Source organism: Argopecten irradians, chromosome 1 (assembly GCF_041381155.1).
Source record: "Argopecten irradians isolate NY chromosome 1, Ai_NY, whole genome shotgun sequence".
Classification (NCBI taxonomy): Eukaryota; Metazoa; Mollusca; class Bivalvia; order Pectinida; family Pectinidae; genus Argopecten; species Argopecten irradians.
In genome coordinates this window covers 62,870,140-62,889,803 of record NC_091134.1, presented here as the reverse complement: position 1 = coordinate 62,889,803, position 19,664 = coordinate 62,870,140, and the positions used below count along the sequence as shown (strand labels likewise).

The following is a 19,664-nucleotide window of genomic DNA, read 5'->3' as shown; positions in this document are numbered from 1 at the left end:
CCTGTATAAACAAATATGTTTGTAAACGTGTTGATTATAAGTAGGGATCTAGAATGATCTATTTCCAGAAAGTTCTATGTGTTTATTTGTTTACTGTTTTAAGTTAGATATTTCTAGAAGTAGAAGGCTTTCCAATATTCTTGAATTAGGGATTAGCTATATATACTCCAGCTGTCCAAGGCTAATCAGAACTGTAATGAGACCTGTAATTAGACATATCAAGAATAGTTAAGCGCCATATAAGATTCTATTGGGAGAGCTATTGTGACTTTATCTGTGGATTATTACAACACTTCAAGGATTAGACCAGGACATTCGCATACAGATAAGTAGCACTTTAAATCATCGTATTACTCTTGTACCACCACCAATTACTTAGATATTGTAAACCATCTCTGTATAATATTGTATATATAATTAAATTGTGTTTTGAATTTAGCTGCTTTAGAGCTAGCTTCTCAAGACTGTTCAAGTAATCTAACTTTTAGGGATTTACAAGGAAACAGAGGTTTTGATGTCAGTAGAAACATTAGGTTAGTTCCTCCTTTTCAAGAGAAAGAAGTTGACAAGTATTTTCTGCATTTTGAGAAAATAGCTGACAGTATGAAATGGCCTGAAGATAAGCTTACAATGCTTCTTCAGAGTGTCTTGATTGGTAAAGCTAGAGACATTTATTCTTCTTTGTCTGTAGATGATATTTCAAATTACCACGTAGTCAAGAAAGCTATTTTGAAAGCTTATGAGTTAGTTCCTGAGGCTTATCGCCAGAAATTTCGAAACTCGAGAAAGAGAGATGAACAAACTGATGTAGAATTTGCCAGAGAAAAAGAACAATTGTTTAATAGGTGGTATGATTCTAAAGAAATGGATGAGGATTTCGGTAAATTGAGGCAATTATTGTTGATAGAGGAGTTTAAACGTTGTGTCCACAAAAACATAAAAACTCATTTAGATGAGAGAAAAGTTGAAACACTTAGTGAAGCAGCTACAATGGCTGATGATTACGCTCTCACCCTCAAAGGCTCTTTTGTTAAAAACAGTTCTCAAGACAAAAACTGTACCACAGGTACTAGTAAATTTGGTCAGCCTAGGAACCAAACCTTTAGTGGCCCTTCCAACGACAAAACTAAATTAGGTGATAAAACTAAGTCTGCTTCTAAAACAGATGATAGGGCAGGTGTGGGGTCTCCTTCTGGCCCTGTTTGTAATTACTGCAAGAAAGAAGGGCATGTTATGTCTGAATGTTATTCTCTCCAGCGTAAGGAGCAAAGGCGTAAACAGTCAGTTCCTTCTGTGTTAGCTATGTCAAAGCCTAGTCAGAAACCTAGTAATATTGTGGAAGATTCTAAAGTGTCGGTTGAAATAAAGAGCTCAGAGTCTGATAGCGTATTGGAGAAGTACTCTCCCTTCATTTCTGAAGGTTTTGTTTCACTTACTAGTGATATTACCAACTTGAAACCTGTGAAGATTTTGAGAGATACTGGGGCTTCTCATTCTTTAATATTAGATGGCGTAGTGCCTTTGTCTGAGGAGACCTCATATGGTAGTAATGTTTTGTTAATGTGCCTCTCCATTGTGTTTATTTAAAGTCAGACTTAGTAACTGGGCTTGTCACCATTGGTGTTAGATCGGAACTTCCCATAGAGGGCGTGTCGCTCATTTTAGGCAATGACTTGGCTGGAGAGACAGTTACGGTAGATCCCTTAGTGTCCAGTATCTCTGATAAAACAGGCGATGCTGAGACTATTCAACAGGAATTTCCTGGTATTTTCCCTTCTTGTGCTGTAACTCGTTCAATTTCAATGAGTAAAACGGTTTCTGATGTTGCAGTAGTTGACAATCATTATAGTCCAGGGTTAGGTGACACTTTCTTGGCTCATGATATAGAGGATGTCGGGAGCAAGTGTGATTTTTTGAGCAATCCTGTAGACTTTGATAGTGATAGAGTTGTTCCTAACAAGGATACTTCTTTGGCTGACATGATGAGTAAATCATCTTTGTCTAGAGAGGAGCTTATAGTAGAACAGGAAAAAGATCCTGAAATCTCCTTATTGTGTAATCGGGCTTTGAGTGAGGAAGAGGCTGAGAAAGTCCCAGTTTGTTACTTCTGTAGGTCAGGTGTGTTGATGCGCAAGTGGCGCCCCCTTGATGTGTCTCCCGAAGAAGACTGGAAGGTTGTCAATCAAATAGTTGTCCCACCGAGGTATAGGCAAGATATTCTGAGTTTGTCTCATGACGTACCTATGGCAGGACATTTAGGTGTGACCAAGACTTATAACAGGATCTTAGATCACTTCTTTTGGCCCAAGTTGAAACGGGATGTGGCTGATTTTTGTAGGTCTTGTCATACTTGTCAGATGGTAGGGAAAACTAATCAGAAAATCCCTGTTGCACCTTTGCACCCCATTCCAGCATTTGAGGAACCATTTAGTAGAGTCATTATAGACTGTGTAGGTCCTCTACCCAAAACTAAGTCTGGGAATGAATATCTTTTAATTATTATTTGTGCTTCCACACGTTTTCCTGAAGCCATTCCACTCAGAAATATTAAGGCCCCTAACATAGTCAAGGCTTTGGTTAAATTCTTTACACTGGTTGGTCTTCCAAAAGCTGTCCAATCGGATCAAGGTTCAAATTTCATGTCTGGTATTTTTCAACAAGTCATGTACCAGCTCCAGATCAAGCAGTATAAGTCTAGTGCTTATCATCCAGAGTCTCAGGGTGCTTTAGAACGTTTTCATCAGACATTGAAGAATATGATGAGATCTTATTGTTTTGAAAACAAAAGAGATTGGGACGAAGGTATACACATGTTGTTATTTGGCGTTAGAGAATCTGTATAAGAATCTCTTGGCTTCAGTCCCTTTGAACTTGTGTTTGGACACACTGTACGTGGTCCTTTGAAAATTTTGAAAGACAAAATTTTGGACGAAGATTCTAAAGTGAATCTCTTAGAGTATGTGTCTAATTTTAAGCAAAGGTTGACAAGGGCATGTGAATTGGCAAAAGAAAATTTGTCCGTTACTCAAAACAAAATGAAAACATGGTATGATAAAGATGCCCGTACAAGAAGTTTTGATCCAGGTGACAAAATTTTGGCTCTATTACCAATACCGGGTCAGCCTTTGCAAGCTAGATATTTTGGACCTTATATTGTTGAGAAAAAGGTCGATGATGTTAACCACATTGTACAAACTCCAGGGAGGCGCAAGAAAACTCAATTATGTCATGTTAATATGCTTAAGAAATATGAAGATAGAGAAGAGAGCAAGACCTCTCAACCTATTGCTACTTTGGCCTCTGTACCATCACAAAGTGAAAGTACAGCTGATATTTGTTAATTAGACGTAGATGGTGGTGTACAAGATGTAGGTTTAACTGTGGTGTTAAGTTACGGAACTCGGATGTGCTCGCGAACTTGGACAAGAAACTATGTCATCTATCGGAAAATGAACGCAATGAACTGAAAGATTTGATACTTGAGTATAAACATTTGTTTCCGGATACACCAGGCAAAACAGATGCTATCTATCATGACGTGGATGTAGGCGATGCGCCACCTGTCAAGCAACATCCTTACCGTGTCAATCATTTGAAAGAAGAACATTTAAAGAAAGTAATTCAATACATGTTGGACAATGATATTATTGAACCAAGCAAAAGTGAATGGAGCTCTCCATGTGTTCTGGTGCCAAAGCCAGACAAGACATACCGATTCTGTACTGACTTCAGAAAAGTAAACTCTGTCAGTAAAACAGACTCTTATCCAATTCCAAGGATTGACTCATGTATTGACAAAATTGGCAAAGCCAAGTACGTAAGCAAGTTTGAAAGGTTATTGGCAGGTGCCATTAACAGAAAGAGCTAAAGAAGTGTCGGCATTTGTAACCTCACAAGGTTTGTACCAGTACAAAGTTATGCCGTTTGGTATGAAGAATGCCTCGGCAACATTTCAACGTCTTCTCAACAGCGTGATATCAGACCTGGAAGGCTGCGAAGGATACATTGATGACGTCATCAACTACCACGACACGTGGGAAGACCATCTACGCGGGATTCGCGAATTCTTCGAGAGACTCACTACCATGAAATTGACTGTAAACTTATTGAAATGTGAATTTTGTTATGCAACTGTTGAATTTTTAGGCCATGTTGTAGGACAGGGGCAGGTTAAACCTGTTAAGGCCAAAGTAGAATCAATTATAGATTTTTCAACTCCTGGAAGCAAGAGAGAGCTGATGAGATTTCTTGGTATGGCTGGATACTACAGAAAATTTTGTCAAAATTTCTCTGTTATAGCAGCTCCACTTACTGCTTTGTTAAAGAAAAATGTCAAATTTGTCTGGTCAGACGAATGTAAGTCTGCCTTTGAGAAATTGAAAGCCATACAATCAAACTCACCAGTTCTGACTGCTCCAGATTTTAATAAAGAGTTTAAACTGTTTGTTGACGCCAGCGATGTAAAGCGATGTAGGTGTTGGTGCTGTTTTGATGCAAGAAGGTTCTAAACAAATTGACCATCCAATTTGTTATTTCTCGAAAAAGTTTGACAAACACCAGGGAAATTATTCCACCATTGAGAAAGAATGTTTAACGTTGATTTTGGCCTTGAACCAATTTGATGTATATCTCTGCACTACAGTTGTGCCTGTGTTGGTCTTCACCGACCATAACCCTTTGACTTTCATTTGGAAAATGAAAAACAAAAACAAAGAATTCTCAGTTGGAGTTTGACTTTGCAAGAGTACAATCTTGACGTCAAACATATCAAAGGGAAAGACAATATTCTGGCTGATGCTTTATCAAGGATTTAACGTTACTTGATATTTCAAGAAAGCTTCCTTTTCAAGAAACCTTCTTTTCTTTAAGGACGGGTGTGTTATGTATGACACTAAATACATGTAGTTAGTAGATAAGGGAGATAACTCCTATAGCTTTATTATCAATACATCCTATAAAGGTCATATCATTGATTTAGGTTATAGAACTTTCTAGAATATTATCATGTATAAACAAATATGTTTGTAAACATGTTGATTATAAGTAGGGATCTAGAATGATCTATTTCCAGAAAGTTCTATGTGTTTATTTGTTTACTGTTTTTAGTTAGATATTTCTAGAAGTAGAAGGTTCTCCAATATTCTTGAATTAGGGATTAGCTATATATACTCCAGCTGTCCAAGGCTAATCAGCACTGTAATGAGACCTGTAATTAGGCATATCAAGAATAGTACAGCACCATATAAGATTCTATTGGGAGAGCTATTGTGACTTTATCTGTGGATTATTACAACACTTTGTGTGGATTTATTCCTATTGCCTGGAACTTTACAAATCATCTGTGGACATTCATTTTCCTCGTGGATTTGTGAATATTGTTAATTTGAAACCTGGAAGGATCAAGGATTAGACCAGGACATTCGCATACAGATAAGTAGCACTTTAAATCATCATATTACTCTTGTGCCACCATCAATTACTTTAGATATTGTTAACCATCTCTGTATAATATTGTATATATAATTGAATTGTGTTTTGAATTTAGCTGCTGGTTTCTCATTTCTGTTATTCGTGCATGTAACATGACTTCCAGCTGAACTACAGTTTAAACTTTTAAATTTCCAACATAAATACGGTAGGAGAGTAGGACATTATCGAATAACATTCATTAAGCATCTGGAGCCATTGAATAGTGAATACGTTTGATATTTATTTTTTAAATTCCACCTAGGCTAGTACAACATTAGGCCTAGACTAATCCTACTACATGTATGCGATTTTTATTTTACGGAATGGAGTACTAAGCATAAGAGAATGTATCTTGATGTCAATCTGAATCTGTTAATATATGTTTGACGTCGAAGTGGATTTTATTTCGAAATTTTATGCACCGGGTGTAATAAAAACGTGAAATGCATCAGTTGATACTGTTTTCTTATGTTGTTTTTAACTTGTTACAAAATCATAAGATTGTGTATGTCATCACGAAGAAGAATATACTATGCGATGCATATTTAGTTTCACACTCATTTCAAAATGTAAAAAAATCCAGCAAATAATAAAACAATTATAGCATTTTGATTTCGGTCAATACATGGTTATATCGATCACAGAAAAAATATCCTCGGTCAATATTTTTTCTTAGGTCGATATAACCATGTATCGACCTCATCAAAATGCTATATTTGTATAATATCAAGTCCCTGGATAAATGTATCCCCGGTTTTGATTGGCTCTTACTCAAGTACTATCACTAGTACTATTCGTTAAGTCGTTCGGCCCAGTTTCGGAAGAGGACCTTTGCTTGTCGCGGGACCTAAAATGGCCTTAGACGATATTTTGAAAAGAGTTGGTGAATTCGGGAATTATCAGAAGTTTGTGGTTGCTTTGGTAAGCCTGAGCTCGATCTTCGCTGGATTGTACGGTGTAATGACAGTGGTGATACTACATACACCCGAACATAGGTAGGTACGGTTATCATATGCACTAAATATGCATCATCTCATGAACACAGAGGACTATTAATTTAAGGAGGTTAATTTAATGCTTTGTAAAATCTTTCAATCGGCCAGCTGTGAGAAACGTACGCTATATTTCTGAACTGAGCATCATTAGACAACTCCCTTACCATCAGTACAAACAAATATAGAATTTTGCTTACAGGATAAAATTCCATTTTGTATAAAACTTTGATATTTATCGGTCACGGAAGGAGATCAAACTACTCTTTTTAATGTTAACCCAGCCATGAAAATGAATTTATACTGTATAATTTGTAGAGTAAAGAGAAATAAAGCATTTCTCAACTTACTTTAACACTGAATCACAGATCCTATCGGACCGTCACCTTTCCCGGTTGTCTGCATTTCCTTAGTTAGTAAAAATGTAATTTATGACACCTTCCCTATAAACATCAAAAGAGAAGGCACGTCGTGAGAAGGTATACGATACACACTGTGTCGGTATAGTTACGATTATCTTTTTTTGACCTGCACTCACCAGGAGTACTCATGATATATGAATATATGAATATATGATTGTTCGCATCAGAAACTGTTTTCAGTACCGGTCTCACAATCTAAGAACATGTATCTAAATAGGTTTGAACTCATACCGTCTCTCTTGGGCAATGTTTACTTGTGTATGTTAAGTTTTGCACATTCCGATGACGTTGCAATTTTTACATGTTGTGTCGACAACGCTGTGTTGTTCGATTAACATATGCATCCTGTGTGTATTTGTAACATTTCTCTGCATGGAAATGGATAAGATAAGGCAGGACAACAACAGCCTTTGAGTTGGACAAGCTTAACCAAAACGACTTGTTACATTATTTCAGCTCAGTGTGACTGGCAAGACCTGTTCGTTATCTACAGTGATCGACTAACCTACATAAGTTTGGATGCTTCAATATATTAATGAAACTGAATATTATCATTGTAGCTTTTACCATGCCCAAAATCGATATCTGCAGAATTTATTGAAGTGATTGAAACAACGATGCAACTCTATGTTAACATTCTGAGAGTCGGTAATCTGTAACGTTTACGGTATACTAGCCTAGGTCTATCTATGTTTTACCTGTTCCTCGACCGATGTCCGATTCATTTGGAAACCTCCTAAAGCCAGAAATAATGACATATTTCTATATATACCGAACTGTTATGACACCAGTGTATTCAAGTAATTGTAAACGTGAACAGATCAAAGTAGAACTCAAGTAAGTAAGAAAACTCTCCGTTCGCGCCACACCTCCTTGATGCATGCGGTTTGAATCGACGTCGTGTCATAACTACGTTAAATATTCTGCCACGTTATGAACTAATCAATAATGTGTAAACGCCTGAAATCAAACTATTTTATAATGTCGAGCTTTTAACACCAGATAAAACGATGATTTTCATATCGGGAAAACCTCATATATATGCTTTTTTTCAGACGGAACTCATTTTATTTGCATGCACATTGATATTTAGTGGGTATTCCCGCCAACTTCGAGTGGCTGTTCTAAATACCCGTCAGAGCAAAACGATATCATACAATTTAAATCTGGTGGTTCTATCGAAGGATGAAGTTGAGTAGGGTATCGATATTTGTTTCATTGACCGCTTCGGAGTCTGTTCCAAATATCGATACCCTTCTCAACTCTATCGTCCAATAGAACCGCCAGAAATAAACTTTAATCCTTGAATAATTCAGTTCATCACAATAAAGATTCTACACAAGCATCTTGTTTTTTTTCAATCTTCGGGTTTTTATATTTCCGATGGCCTTGCTGTATTTCGGTCATTAAGCAACGGGAAAATAAAATGAAAAACAATAAAAGTCTTTACATATTGCAGAACTATATACAGTATTCACCCTATTAGGTATCGATGGTGATATTATTGATTTGTAAGCGACGATTTATCACTTAGTCTAAAAGATCAGTATAACTCACAAAAACAATATATACAAAATAGCGTTGCAAAATAACGCTCTTGTCCTATAAAATATTGGCGATTCTTGATTAATTCTGTAAACTGTGCATCTAATTTTTGCGCTGATGTCAAATATATTCAGTTATATTATAACTCTATGTATTTGATGGATTTGATGCCTCAGTCTTTCACGGTGTCATTATGCAGATGTAAAATTCCTGACCTAGAAAATGACACATACGCGATACACAATCATCATCAGCAGATTCTGATCAACAACTACATTCCTCCGTCACCGAACGACGTCACACATGTCTACGATCAGTGCCACCTGTACGCCTTCGACCGAAAAACCGTCAAGTTTGACAACTCTAGTAGACCAATCAACGCCACCATGGTTAGATGTGTGGAGTGGGTATACAGTGGTTCCGCTTTTGAAGAAACATTTACATCAAAGGTATGATTTCAGGCTTAAATCAAAACGTCGTGTTCTTTAAATATTTTGTTCCTATTGGATTTGTCTTGTTACTATTGAGCCATATACTGCCGTTTTCACAATTTTTTTGTGTGTAACTATGACCCGGATGTGACCTATATTTGAACAGTGGTGTCGCAGATGAAGCGGGGAACAACTACAACTACGTAGTTTAAACTTGAATTTATCAAAGGTATTTAAAATAAATTCAAATGTTATTCCGTAATACCTCATTACTCAATGATTAACATAAAAAATACTCATACAACAATCTAATAATTCGTTCATCGGTCGTACACAAATACGTATTTACAACTTTCATAATTGTCTAGTACGCGTAATCTCATGATCATATCAAGGACATGTTTCTGTTATCATCAAAATTATTTGTTAACCATACGAAAGCTACACAACTAACAGCTTAGATTGCGGCAAGTCACTTGTACAGCTACTCTACAGTTATTCATTATTTACAATTTTGGTTATCCAAGACAACATGCTAGTTACATTATCTTAATTGTAAATTTTGTTAATTCACGAAGATCATTTATTTCGTTATTAACAATTCTATTAATTTGTACATAGACATTTACGGCAATAAAAATGCTTTACATAATTCGTTTTTGAATAATGATAATAACTTCAGATTAACATAAAGTGGTATTTGTATTACACATCTAAATTGTATCTAGAACAAAGGTCTCGTAAACATTCAGTATTATGCACATAAAGTGTGATATATATTGCTGTATATTACATGATATGTTTTGTATTATAATACATGCGCATTTACATGTCTTGTAAACCATATACATGCAGGTACATGCAGCTATATTACTAAACAGCCCATCATTTAGCAAATATTTGCATAGCATCGTGCTGTAAGTTGTATCCCTATATCATGTAGTAAGGAGAAGACTTAGATAGCCTTTGCCTGCTGTCTAATCCTTTTGACTGTATATAATATGTCATAAAATTTGTTGAAATTGAAATTGAAAGCCATGTCGTTATGATATTTATACCGTGTATATCTCTATACCCCGTAGTAACCGACCTCTAAACAAAATGTTTATTACAATGAAGCTTTAATACAGTTACCGTGATCGTGATACTTTAAATGTTGAAGTTAGCTAAGAAACGATTCTGTTTGAACATTCACGTTTTGCCGAAGACCTTTTCATTGATTACTAGTAGTTCACCTTTCTTACGCGAATTCAACAAGTAGTAATGCACATATAGCACGAAATTTTATTTTATATATTTTTGACATTAATTATTGTTTCTCAACAGTACAATATCGTCTGTGAAGACAACCACATAACGTCTTTGATTAAGTCTCTGTTCTTCGTTGGAAAATTCATTGGAGCAGTGGTGTTTGGTAATATGTCCGACACGTAAGTTCACATATCTTTGTTTTACAACTACACATATTGGCAAGATTCGAGATAATATCTTACATGTCCCCCATCCTCCATATTTTTTCTACAGTAATTACGATTGTTTGACGCATAAGGAATATGGATGGTTTGGGCCATTTTTGGCCCCCAAATCCGCCAATTTTTCAAAACTGTGAATTACATGTAGGATTTATATTCTTGTGTTCGACCTATGTAGTAAATTCATGATTAAATTGTAATGAATGTTTTCTAATTTTACAGCTTTAGTTGCCCTGGTTACCACCGAAATTATGCATAAATTATGAAAATGTGGTTATTTTGACAATTTTGTGGATTTTTTGCTACGCTTTTGTCTAAGAAACCATAGTGCGCATCCTTGAACAAACTAGATATTATATATAAAAGATGATTTAAATCGAGGCAACAATAATATTTTAATTATTGTATAATGAAAGTTCATGTGATATTTGTTTATATCAGACATGATTACAATTTTCATTGAACGTATATGCCAGATCGTCAAGATTCTTTAACTTGATTGCACTATATCCTATAATTCATTATGCTGTTCTATTTCAGAATCGGCCGCAAAGTGACATTTTACATTTCTTTAATGATGTATTTCGTGGTGACCTTTGGGTCATCCTGGTCATCGTCCTACATTGTCTACGCTGTCCTAACGGTCGCCATTGGTGCTGAAGCACAGGGCGTCTTCATCGTAGGCTTTGTTATAGGTAACACACGTGTATTATGTGGAAGAATCAACATCAAGTTGCTAAATATATCAAATAATATCTATGTAACTTTTTAATTCACAACTTAGTGGATATACCAAATAATATATATGTGAGTTTATAGCTCAATCCAGAGATATTACTGTACAGAACTAGCTGAATACAATGTTTCGGGTCTGAGCATTATATCTATTAAATGACAGCAGCATACTCATTGTTTAAGAGGATTTGTTTGTACATACATATTTTTGTATATTACCGCGTCTGTTGTGTTTTTTACACTTCTCATTTCCCCCTTCCATTCATATTTCTCTAAAGCGAGATGCACGTCTGGATCAAAAACCTGCGGAATCCCTGACATTAAGCAATTTATATTCTTTTCTAAAAGCCAACATCAATTTACCTTGATATTAACACGGAAACATCCAAAATAAGCTTACTATAAATCAATCATGTAGTTTGGTAACACATGTATGTTTACAGTTTTGTATTTTTGTTGGTGTTTTATCTTTTCAGGCGTTGAAATAGCAGGCCCCTCGAAAAGAAAGCTAGCTGGTATGATTCTACAATATTCTTTCATCATCGGATTAGTAATCCTACCAGGTGTAAGCTACCTGGCCAGACATTGGTACTACATCAATATTATCTGTTCAGCACCGATTGGTCTGTTTATTGGCTATTGGTGGTAGGTATGGAGTTCAAACGATTAAGCTCTTTTATCATATATGTATGGCACATGTTATGTCTAATATTCAGGTGTCTTTTCGATTTAATTGTACCTTTCTTTAAAAAATATGTTATCGTAGAGTACGGACTACATTTGTGCGTCCTTCCTTTTCCAACAAACTTGTTATACTGGTTTGGTAATTAAAACATATTGGATTCCTATATGTTTCTCAGTTTCTTATTCCAATGCATTATTTTTTTTTTAAATTTCCAGACAATTCTACAAGCGATTTAATAATGCTCTACAAGCAGGAGACCGAACGTGTCTTGGTATGCGAAGGTGTATTTTGGTATGCGAAACAAATATGGCGTCGAAAGCTCCGCTTCGAGTGTCAACAGTGACTGGGAAATCACTTTTGTCGCTTCTATGCTTCATGCAACACTCTTGTAGATATTGCGTTTCGGTGACAAAATGATTGCAGTTTAAAAATGCAATTGCAGTTTCTAAAAATGCATAATTACTGTCCTTACTTAAACAAAAATCTATTGTAGAAATACCAAGCGATTTTCACGCTAAAACAGCACTCGGGCATGGTACAGGACTTTGTTTGACAGAATGTGAAATTGTAGTTCGTTAGAAAAGCCGTATGATAGACAGAATCCTGTAAAATAACATATAAAACAATGTTGAACCTGTTTCCACTGTGAAAAACGGCTGAATTTACAGTACCAATCAATTTATTTCGGTGTACGTAATCATTGGTATGCGTAGTCGTAGACACCACCAGTTTTGGTATGATGAATTTTAGTGTTTGACTACTAAACTCGTATTTTCTATTATCTTATTAACATGTTATTTACCAAAATCTAATGCTGTTATTATAACAGATGGGTAAGATAAACTAGTTTTGGTCCAACAAACAATGAACCTATAGCTGTAGCAGATACTTAGTATGTTCCATTTTTGGATAAACACCCCCCCCCCCCCCCCCCAGCACTTCATACACGCTACACATCCCATACATGACCATGGCTGTTACATTAGTAAGCCATTAATTTAATCAAACAAACAAACAAACAAATGTAATAATCCATAAAATCGATGTTGTGTTTTTTTCGTTTTGCATAATTGGTTAGTTTAATGTCTGAATATATTTTGATGATTTCTGTTTTATTTAATCATAGACGAAGTTTGCGTGTGATGCATTAAGATAGAGATCATACGCTTAATTCTTGAGTTACTAAGTTTGTTTATTATACATGTTTGATATAATATACCTGTTTCTCAGCTCAAAATAATCGTCTGCTACAGCACTGTTCCGTCTCTGTGCACATGATGGCTGACTTAAACCTGTGTCATGTTTGAGTGCATATCCCGACCAAAGGGCCTCGTTCCTAATTGAGGACATATACAATTATTGTATGTAAGATAGGTGGCTTCTATTACATAACATTACATATATAATGTTATGTTGTATAGTTTTTTGTTGGTTTCACTTACACAAGGGTGCCGATAATTTGATCTTCGCATAGCTCCTTTGTTTGATTGGAGTTGTTTTTGAACGTACTGCCCGTTACAATGCACGAGCACAGGTTAGTATTTGAATACTAACCTGTTTCGAGCACGTGCGCGAGTTAGTATTTGGTTATCAACCTGCGTCCGTGCATAGCTGTAGGGTATGGAACATGGGTAAGACATACCACTGCGGTTTGTTACATTGGAAGGCTGCATATGGCCTGGGTCACAGGTACACATTGAATCAATATTGGAGAAACGAACGTTCCTTGGGTAACTGCATAGGTGTAGGGTATGGAACATGGCTTAGACCACAGGAGTTTGTTACATCGAGGGGTGCATGGGGCATTGATCACAGGGGCACATAAAATCAATAAAATAAATCAATATTTCAATTTGAAATTGCGTCTTTAAATTCGTCAGAATGGAGTATTTAATTTATGTCCCCCCTACCACCTCTAGAACGAATATACATACCCGGCCTACTATATCGGCTGAAGACGACACACTTTTTTGTCTAGTCTACAATATAGCAGGTACCCCCCTCCCTCCTCCCCCCAACGTGCTTGTATGTTCGTTCCTTCCCGTCCGATCCTTACATTTTACATTGTGTCTTTGACATTTCTATTTTCACACTTAACGGATGTACAGGTCTAAGTGCACATATTAAAAAAAATAAAGTTATTTTTTGATTGAAATATTTAATTAAGTTTCGGTGATCATGGAGCAATATGATGTGAACAGAAAATCATAATTTATGATGTTACATTTGGCAAAGAACATATCTGTATTTTTTTGCGTTTCGAGCAATTTTACCTTTTATTACGGATTTTTCTTGAGTATGCCCGACAAAAAGCGTTCACTTACAAATTTGATGTTTAGTCCATTATAGAATGTTTGACACAAAAACATTGTTTTAAATAATAAAATACCTACATCACATATTTAAGCAGTTATACCATTTTCCAAATATCTACATCACTTGTATGTAAACAGACCACATCATACCAAAACCGATGGTGTCCACGACAGCGCATACCAATGATTGCGTACATCGAAATAAAACGCTCGGCACTATGAATTCAGTCATTTCTCACCGTGGAAACAGGGCAGACATTCTTTGATAGCTTATTTTACGGGATTCTGTTTATTATACGGCTGTTCTTACGAACTGCAATGTCAAATTCATCCAAACGAAGTCCTGTACCATGCCCAGGTGCTGTTTTTAGCGTGAAAATCGCGTGATATTTCTTTGATAGATTTTTTTAAGTGACGACAGTAATTATATAATGCATTTTTAGAAACTGCAATCATTTTGTCACCGAAACGCAACATCTATAAGAGTGTTGCATGAAGCATAGAAGAGGCATTGGTGATTTCCCAATCACTGTTGACACTCAAAGCGAAGCTTTCGGCGCTATATTTGCTTCGCATACCAAATTACTCATTCGCATACCAAGACACGTTCGACCCCCTTACAATGGACAATTTAGATAAATTTTAATCCAGTGTTTCATGAAAGCCCCTTGAAAACTGACAAAAACGGATGTATATTTAAATGTTTTAAAATACGTTTCTTGTCAGTACCCATCCTCGATACTCCAGGGGTTCCGATCATTTACGATCTTTACACCCCTGGATTATCTCATAGTAAAACTGGAGGCAACTGGAGTCATTTAATATACATCAAAAGAGTCGTTTAACGATACACTGTGTGGCTTTGAAGTAGGATGTCGCTTTCTCTGTTGTCTTCAAAGAATTTTGTTGCAGGCCTGTGATTGGTTCAGATTTGTTCCCCTGAGCTACATTAAGTTTTACTATGAGATAGTCCATGGGTGCAGAGATCGTACGTGATCGTAACCCCTGGAGTATCGAGGATGGTGAGTACCATGGCAATAAACAAACATGTTTTTCACCTTTTTCGGGTTATTTCTGTTGAAATGAAAAACAAAACAGTTCACCGAGTTGCGGTTGTCATTCCTTTATTTTCTTATTCATTTTACTAAGAAATTCGTATAGAGAACATAAACATGGGTTTAAGAGTCCCTGCCAATGCACCTATTTAGTTATGTATCATCTACAATTTGTAGGTTGCTCCCCGAATCCCCTCGTTGGTTGATCTCCAAACAACGATACGAAGAGGCCAGCACCACCCTTCACAAGATAGCCAGGGTCAACAAAACGACAATAAAAAACGATTTATCAGATGAGATGGAGGAGGAGGTAGAAGAAGTGAAGCCCTCTGGGAGGATGTGGCACTTGTTCTCATCACGTGTCATGCTAGTGCGCACACTCATTGTTCTCTTTAACTGGTTAGTTTGTTTTTCGTTTTATACCGTATATTATTTTTTCATATGTTTGTTTTTACACTGTATATTGTTATTTATATGGGAATACCAATGGTCAGTGGCATACCATAACATGATATTGTCAATTGAAACAAAAGCTCTTAGTGCAAAGTTATAACATGTAGTCATGTAAGTAAATCACAATTATAGATTAATGTTCAACCTGGCGTCAATTCAATGGTGCTCGGAGAAGCGTTTCCTGTCAGGTGGTATACCAAAACGAAATAATGTTCTGTCTGTAGGTGTATTGCAAGCATGACATACTATGGCTTGTATCTCAATACGGGAAACCTTGCCGGGAATTTCCACTTCAATATGTTCTTATCTGGCCTGGTGGAGTTCCCAGCCATCACCGTGATTATACTTCTGGTAGATAGAGTTGGTCGGAAACCACTCTACTGTCTCAGTATGATACTTGCGGGATGCGCATGCGCATCGATAATAATCCCAATGATGTACGGGGAAATAGGTAAACTATTACGTACTTATCATCATTTATCATAATATAAACCATAATTTCGTATGTATAAGATAATAAGAATGAAACATATTTAGGGTTGTTACTTCACTCTTGTTAAAATTAGCCCTGTAAAACTTGTAATATTAAAACATAGCAATTAATTATGTCAAAATAGAATGTCATATTCTTTGGTCTGGCTAAATCAACAGATAACGGTGAAGGTCATAACACCCTTTCAATTAATTTGCCTTTTTTTTAAATATGCTCTAGTTACTCATTATTAGTTAGACATATTCTGTAATGAAAGTTTTCTTGTCGCTGTAACTTAATACAAACTACTTCTTCTGTCGGAGATAAGTAAATTCTCCATACCTTTGTTATCGTCTATTACTACCTACTTTCTGCAAACATTACTGCCGAGTGTTATTTGTACTCCAGTCGTATAACCTGTCTTTTGTTTGCTTACACAAAAAAGTTATTTTTCCAGAGAATCAGGTAGTTATCGTTATACTTGCGATGATTGGTAAATTCGCTGTATCGACTGGATTCAATACACTCTATCTATTCTCTGCCGAGCTCTATCCGACAGTAGTAAGGAATGCCGGCATGGGGACGAGTTGTTGTGCATCAAGGATCGGAGGAATATTAGCCCCATACATAGCAGACTCGGTAAGCGTAAAAAACAAATGTTAACTTTGGATGAGGTTAACATTAGGATGTTTTAACCCTTGTATTTGATTGCCGTCACGATCGAAAATCGAGATGAGTAACACATTCATACCTAGATCAATACTGGTGACAACAGATTAGAGAGATGGCTAAAGGATACCCCGTGAAGTTGAGGTCTAAATAATACACGATCAGTTTATTGACTTAATGATGATTTATTTATTCAATTTATGCAAAACAGTCAAACCTTTGTTAAATAAAGTGTTGTTAGGGAAGAAGGTTTTTTAAAAAACAGACGAAATTGTTCCCAATATTATCCATACATTATTTTCTATTAATTAAAAGGATTATAGAAAATACGCCATAGCTGCTTATTGGTGAAGACTGCTGTAAAGTGCATACCCATGTTTTACTATCTGTAAACATGATCTCATCAAGAGACGCCATACGGGTTTTAATTGCTTTGGCATAATGATGTATTAGACTTGATAGAATACAACAACGGACTCATTGTCAATGTAACACAGGAAGCTTATACTCTCTTATTATGCTCATTGTACTTTCAGTGGATGATATTCATACTCCGATTTCACTCTCATTTGGCTATTTTTGTTAATATATTCATCTTTTAAAGCAATGGTATTTTTGTCTTAAACTAAAGTGAAAAGTTTCATCATAAGCATAGAAATTGTCCCTATCTGGCATTTTCTGCTTTTATCTGGCATTTTATTGGCGCAATTACACCGCAAATACTTCATTAAGCCAAAAACTATATGTCTGTTTAGGGTTACATTATTAAAAATAAATAATAAATAAAATGGCAGGAACAGGAGTCTGAGATCGAAATCCCGACATTTATTTTTTTTCGTGGAAAAGTGAAAAAAAAATAGGGTCGGTGGTAAAAAAATTAGGGTCGGTCGGGTAAACCTAAACAGACATATACTTTTTAGCCTTATATAAACTTTCCTATACAGGCCGCTTTCATAGGTGGTATGACGGGCAAGGTGTTTCCTGTAGCGGTGTTTGGAGTGATGACCATCTTAGCAGGGTTATCGTCCCTGTTTTTACCGGAAACATTAAACATGGCGTTACCGGAAACCATAGAGGATGGTATTATGTTTGGCAAGTAAGTATGTTGTGTGCCATGATGTGATTTATTATTGCAAGATATGTGCTTAATTATTGTTCCTATTCAATTTATACAGGTTTTGAACAGTAGGGCATTGAAAGTTGAAAGTATACAAAAAGTTTTAATGATTTGGTGTTGGTTTGGTTTTATTAGTTTAATGTCATATCAAGGATCCGGATGTATTCTTCTGAGGTGTCAGTGCCGTTGAAGTCCCCTTTCGACATAGATCAAAGAAGTTATGAGATTTTCAAATAAAAGCTATCAATATCTGTCAAAACAAATTGTCAAAAATTACATTTGTATTCTTAGTATTTTTTATACAGGGATTTTTAAATATGTGTCATTTGGTGGTCATTTTGAAAATGTGCCTTTTTCGCTCTGAGTCGAGCCAAAGTTTTACCTTTTTTGCTTAAATGGTTAACTTAAATCATCACTGCGCCAATTTTCAGCTGTATCGAGCTATGTTTTGCTGTAATATATATGTTTGTAATATTGGTAAATGTTGACGGAATTGTAATTACTGGTGAATATGTTTTCAGACTGAGGACACATATCACCAAACATGACAGTACACTTCTTCGAAAGACTACAAATGGCAAATCTACTGGAGGAATTAACGAGGACGAAGCATGAGAATAGATACCCATCAAATACTTTGAATTTATTCTTGACATTGGCGTTGCGTATTGAATTGCAAAAATTCATCTCTTGAAAAAGATATGGAAACGTACATCAAATTATTACGAATTTAATTTCATTAGATTATGACAAAAGATTTTTTTCAAAGTTTTATGAATTTAATGTTCTTATGTCCTTTATTCGCTATACAATATACAAACATTCTATTTCTAACTGAAGAGTTGATAATTCTTCTATTGTTTCCTTATTTAAACTATATCTCGATAGAAAGTTATTGCTTATTAAGTACAACTGGTTGATGGCGCTGGACTCGTGAAATCAGTGTCACGTAGAGAAATTCTAGACACAAAGGAAGCGGTCGAAAGCGACAATGAGGATGTTAAAAATGCTGAGGAGAGCATTAAAGCAGCTAGGGGAGTCGAGACAGAATCGTCGGACGAATCTGAAATCGTGAAATCGGCGATATTCTGACGTCACGGCGAAGCCAACGCACACAACATAAAGAAATAAGGTCAGACACAAGTGAAACTGACCATGATGACTCGGATGACTGGGATGTGTATAGCGGACCCCCTCAAAGATGTGACAAAGTAGGGAAGGGGAGTCCACAGAGCTATACTGTAAAAAGTGCATTTTTACTATGTAAATAACAGTACTTTATGCGTATTGATATGTAGACAGGTGAAACATTCTAGTACGTCATGTATGCATGTGTGTGCTCTGTGAGTGGGTATTCGTAAGTCGTCGCGCATGAGGTCACACCTGTCATGTACAGGTGTTGATATGTGTGTATGTACATGTAGGTGTTTGAGTGACAGTTGACGGACGGACCTGACTTACCACGTGCATTTCCCATCATCCCATCGTTCACTTTCTCTTACTTTAGTAAAAGATTCCCGCGAATATTCATTCTCACTCCGGCCTCCCACAAGTCCGGTTGTGCTGTATACATCTAAAGCGTGTCCGCGTCCGCAAGGACATTGGTTACTGTATACTGTCTATGGGACGCCTGGTAAGTGTATACAAGTGTGAAAGGTTTGTACTTTCGTTTTGTGAATAGTCCGTTTCATATTTGTCTACGTGGTGTTATATGGTGTGTTTGTCTTTGTTGTAGGTTTTTTGTATATTTCGATCCAATAAAGCGTAGACTGGAAGACCCACGTTGTTGTTAATTACACACCCCGTCTACAAATGGCGCCCAACGTAGTTTG

At 36.2% G+C, this 19,664-nt stretch overlaps 1 protein-coding gene across 1 annotated transcript; it reads left to right on the top strand.

Moving 5' to 3' along the window:
* The first annotated feature begins 6,060 nt into the window (after positions 1-6,060).
* Positions 6,061-19,044, top strand: LOC138304718 (organic cation transporter protein-like). Its single transcript, XM_069244962.1, has 10 exons — positions 6,061-6,464; positions 8,628-8,877; positions 10,186-10,289; positions 10,872-11,026; positions 11,543-11,711; positions 15,299-15,520; positions 15,799-16,025; positions 16,504-16,685; positions 17,660-17,811; positions 18,354-19,044. Exons 1-10 carry the CDS (start codon positions 6,322-6,324, stop codon positions 18,445-18,447), a joined length of 1,698 nt encoding a protein of 565 aa, XP_069101063.1. The 5' UTR covers positions 6,061-6,321; the 3' UTR covers positions 18,448-19,044.
* Positions 19,045-19,664: the final 620 nt, after the last annotated feature.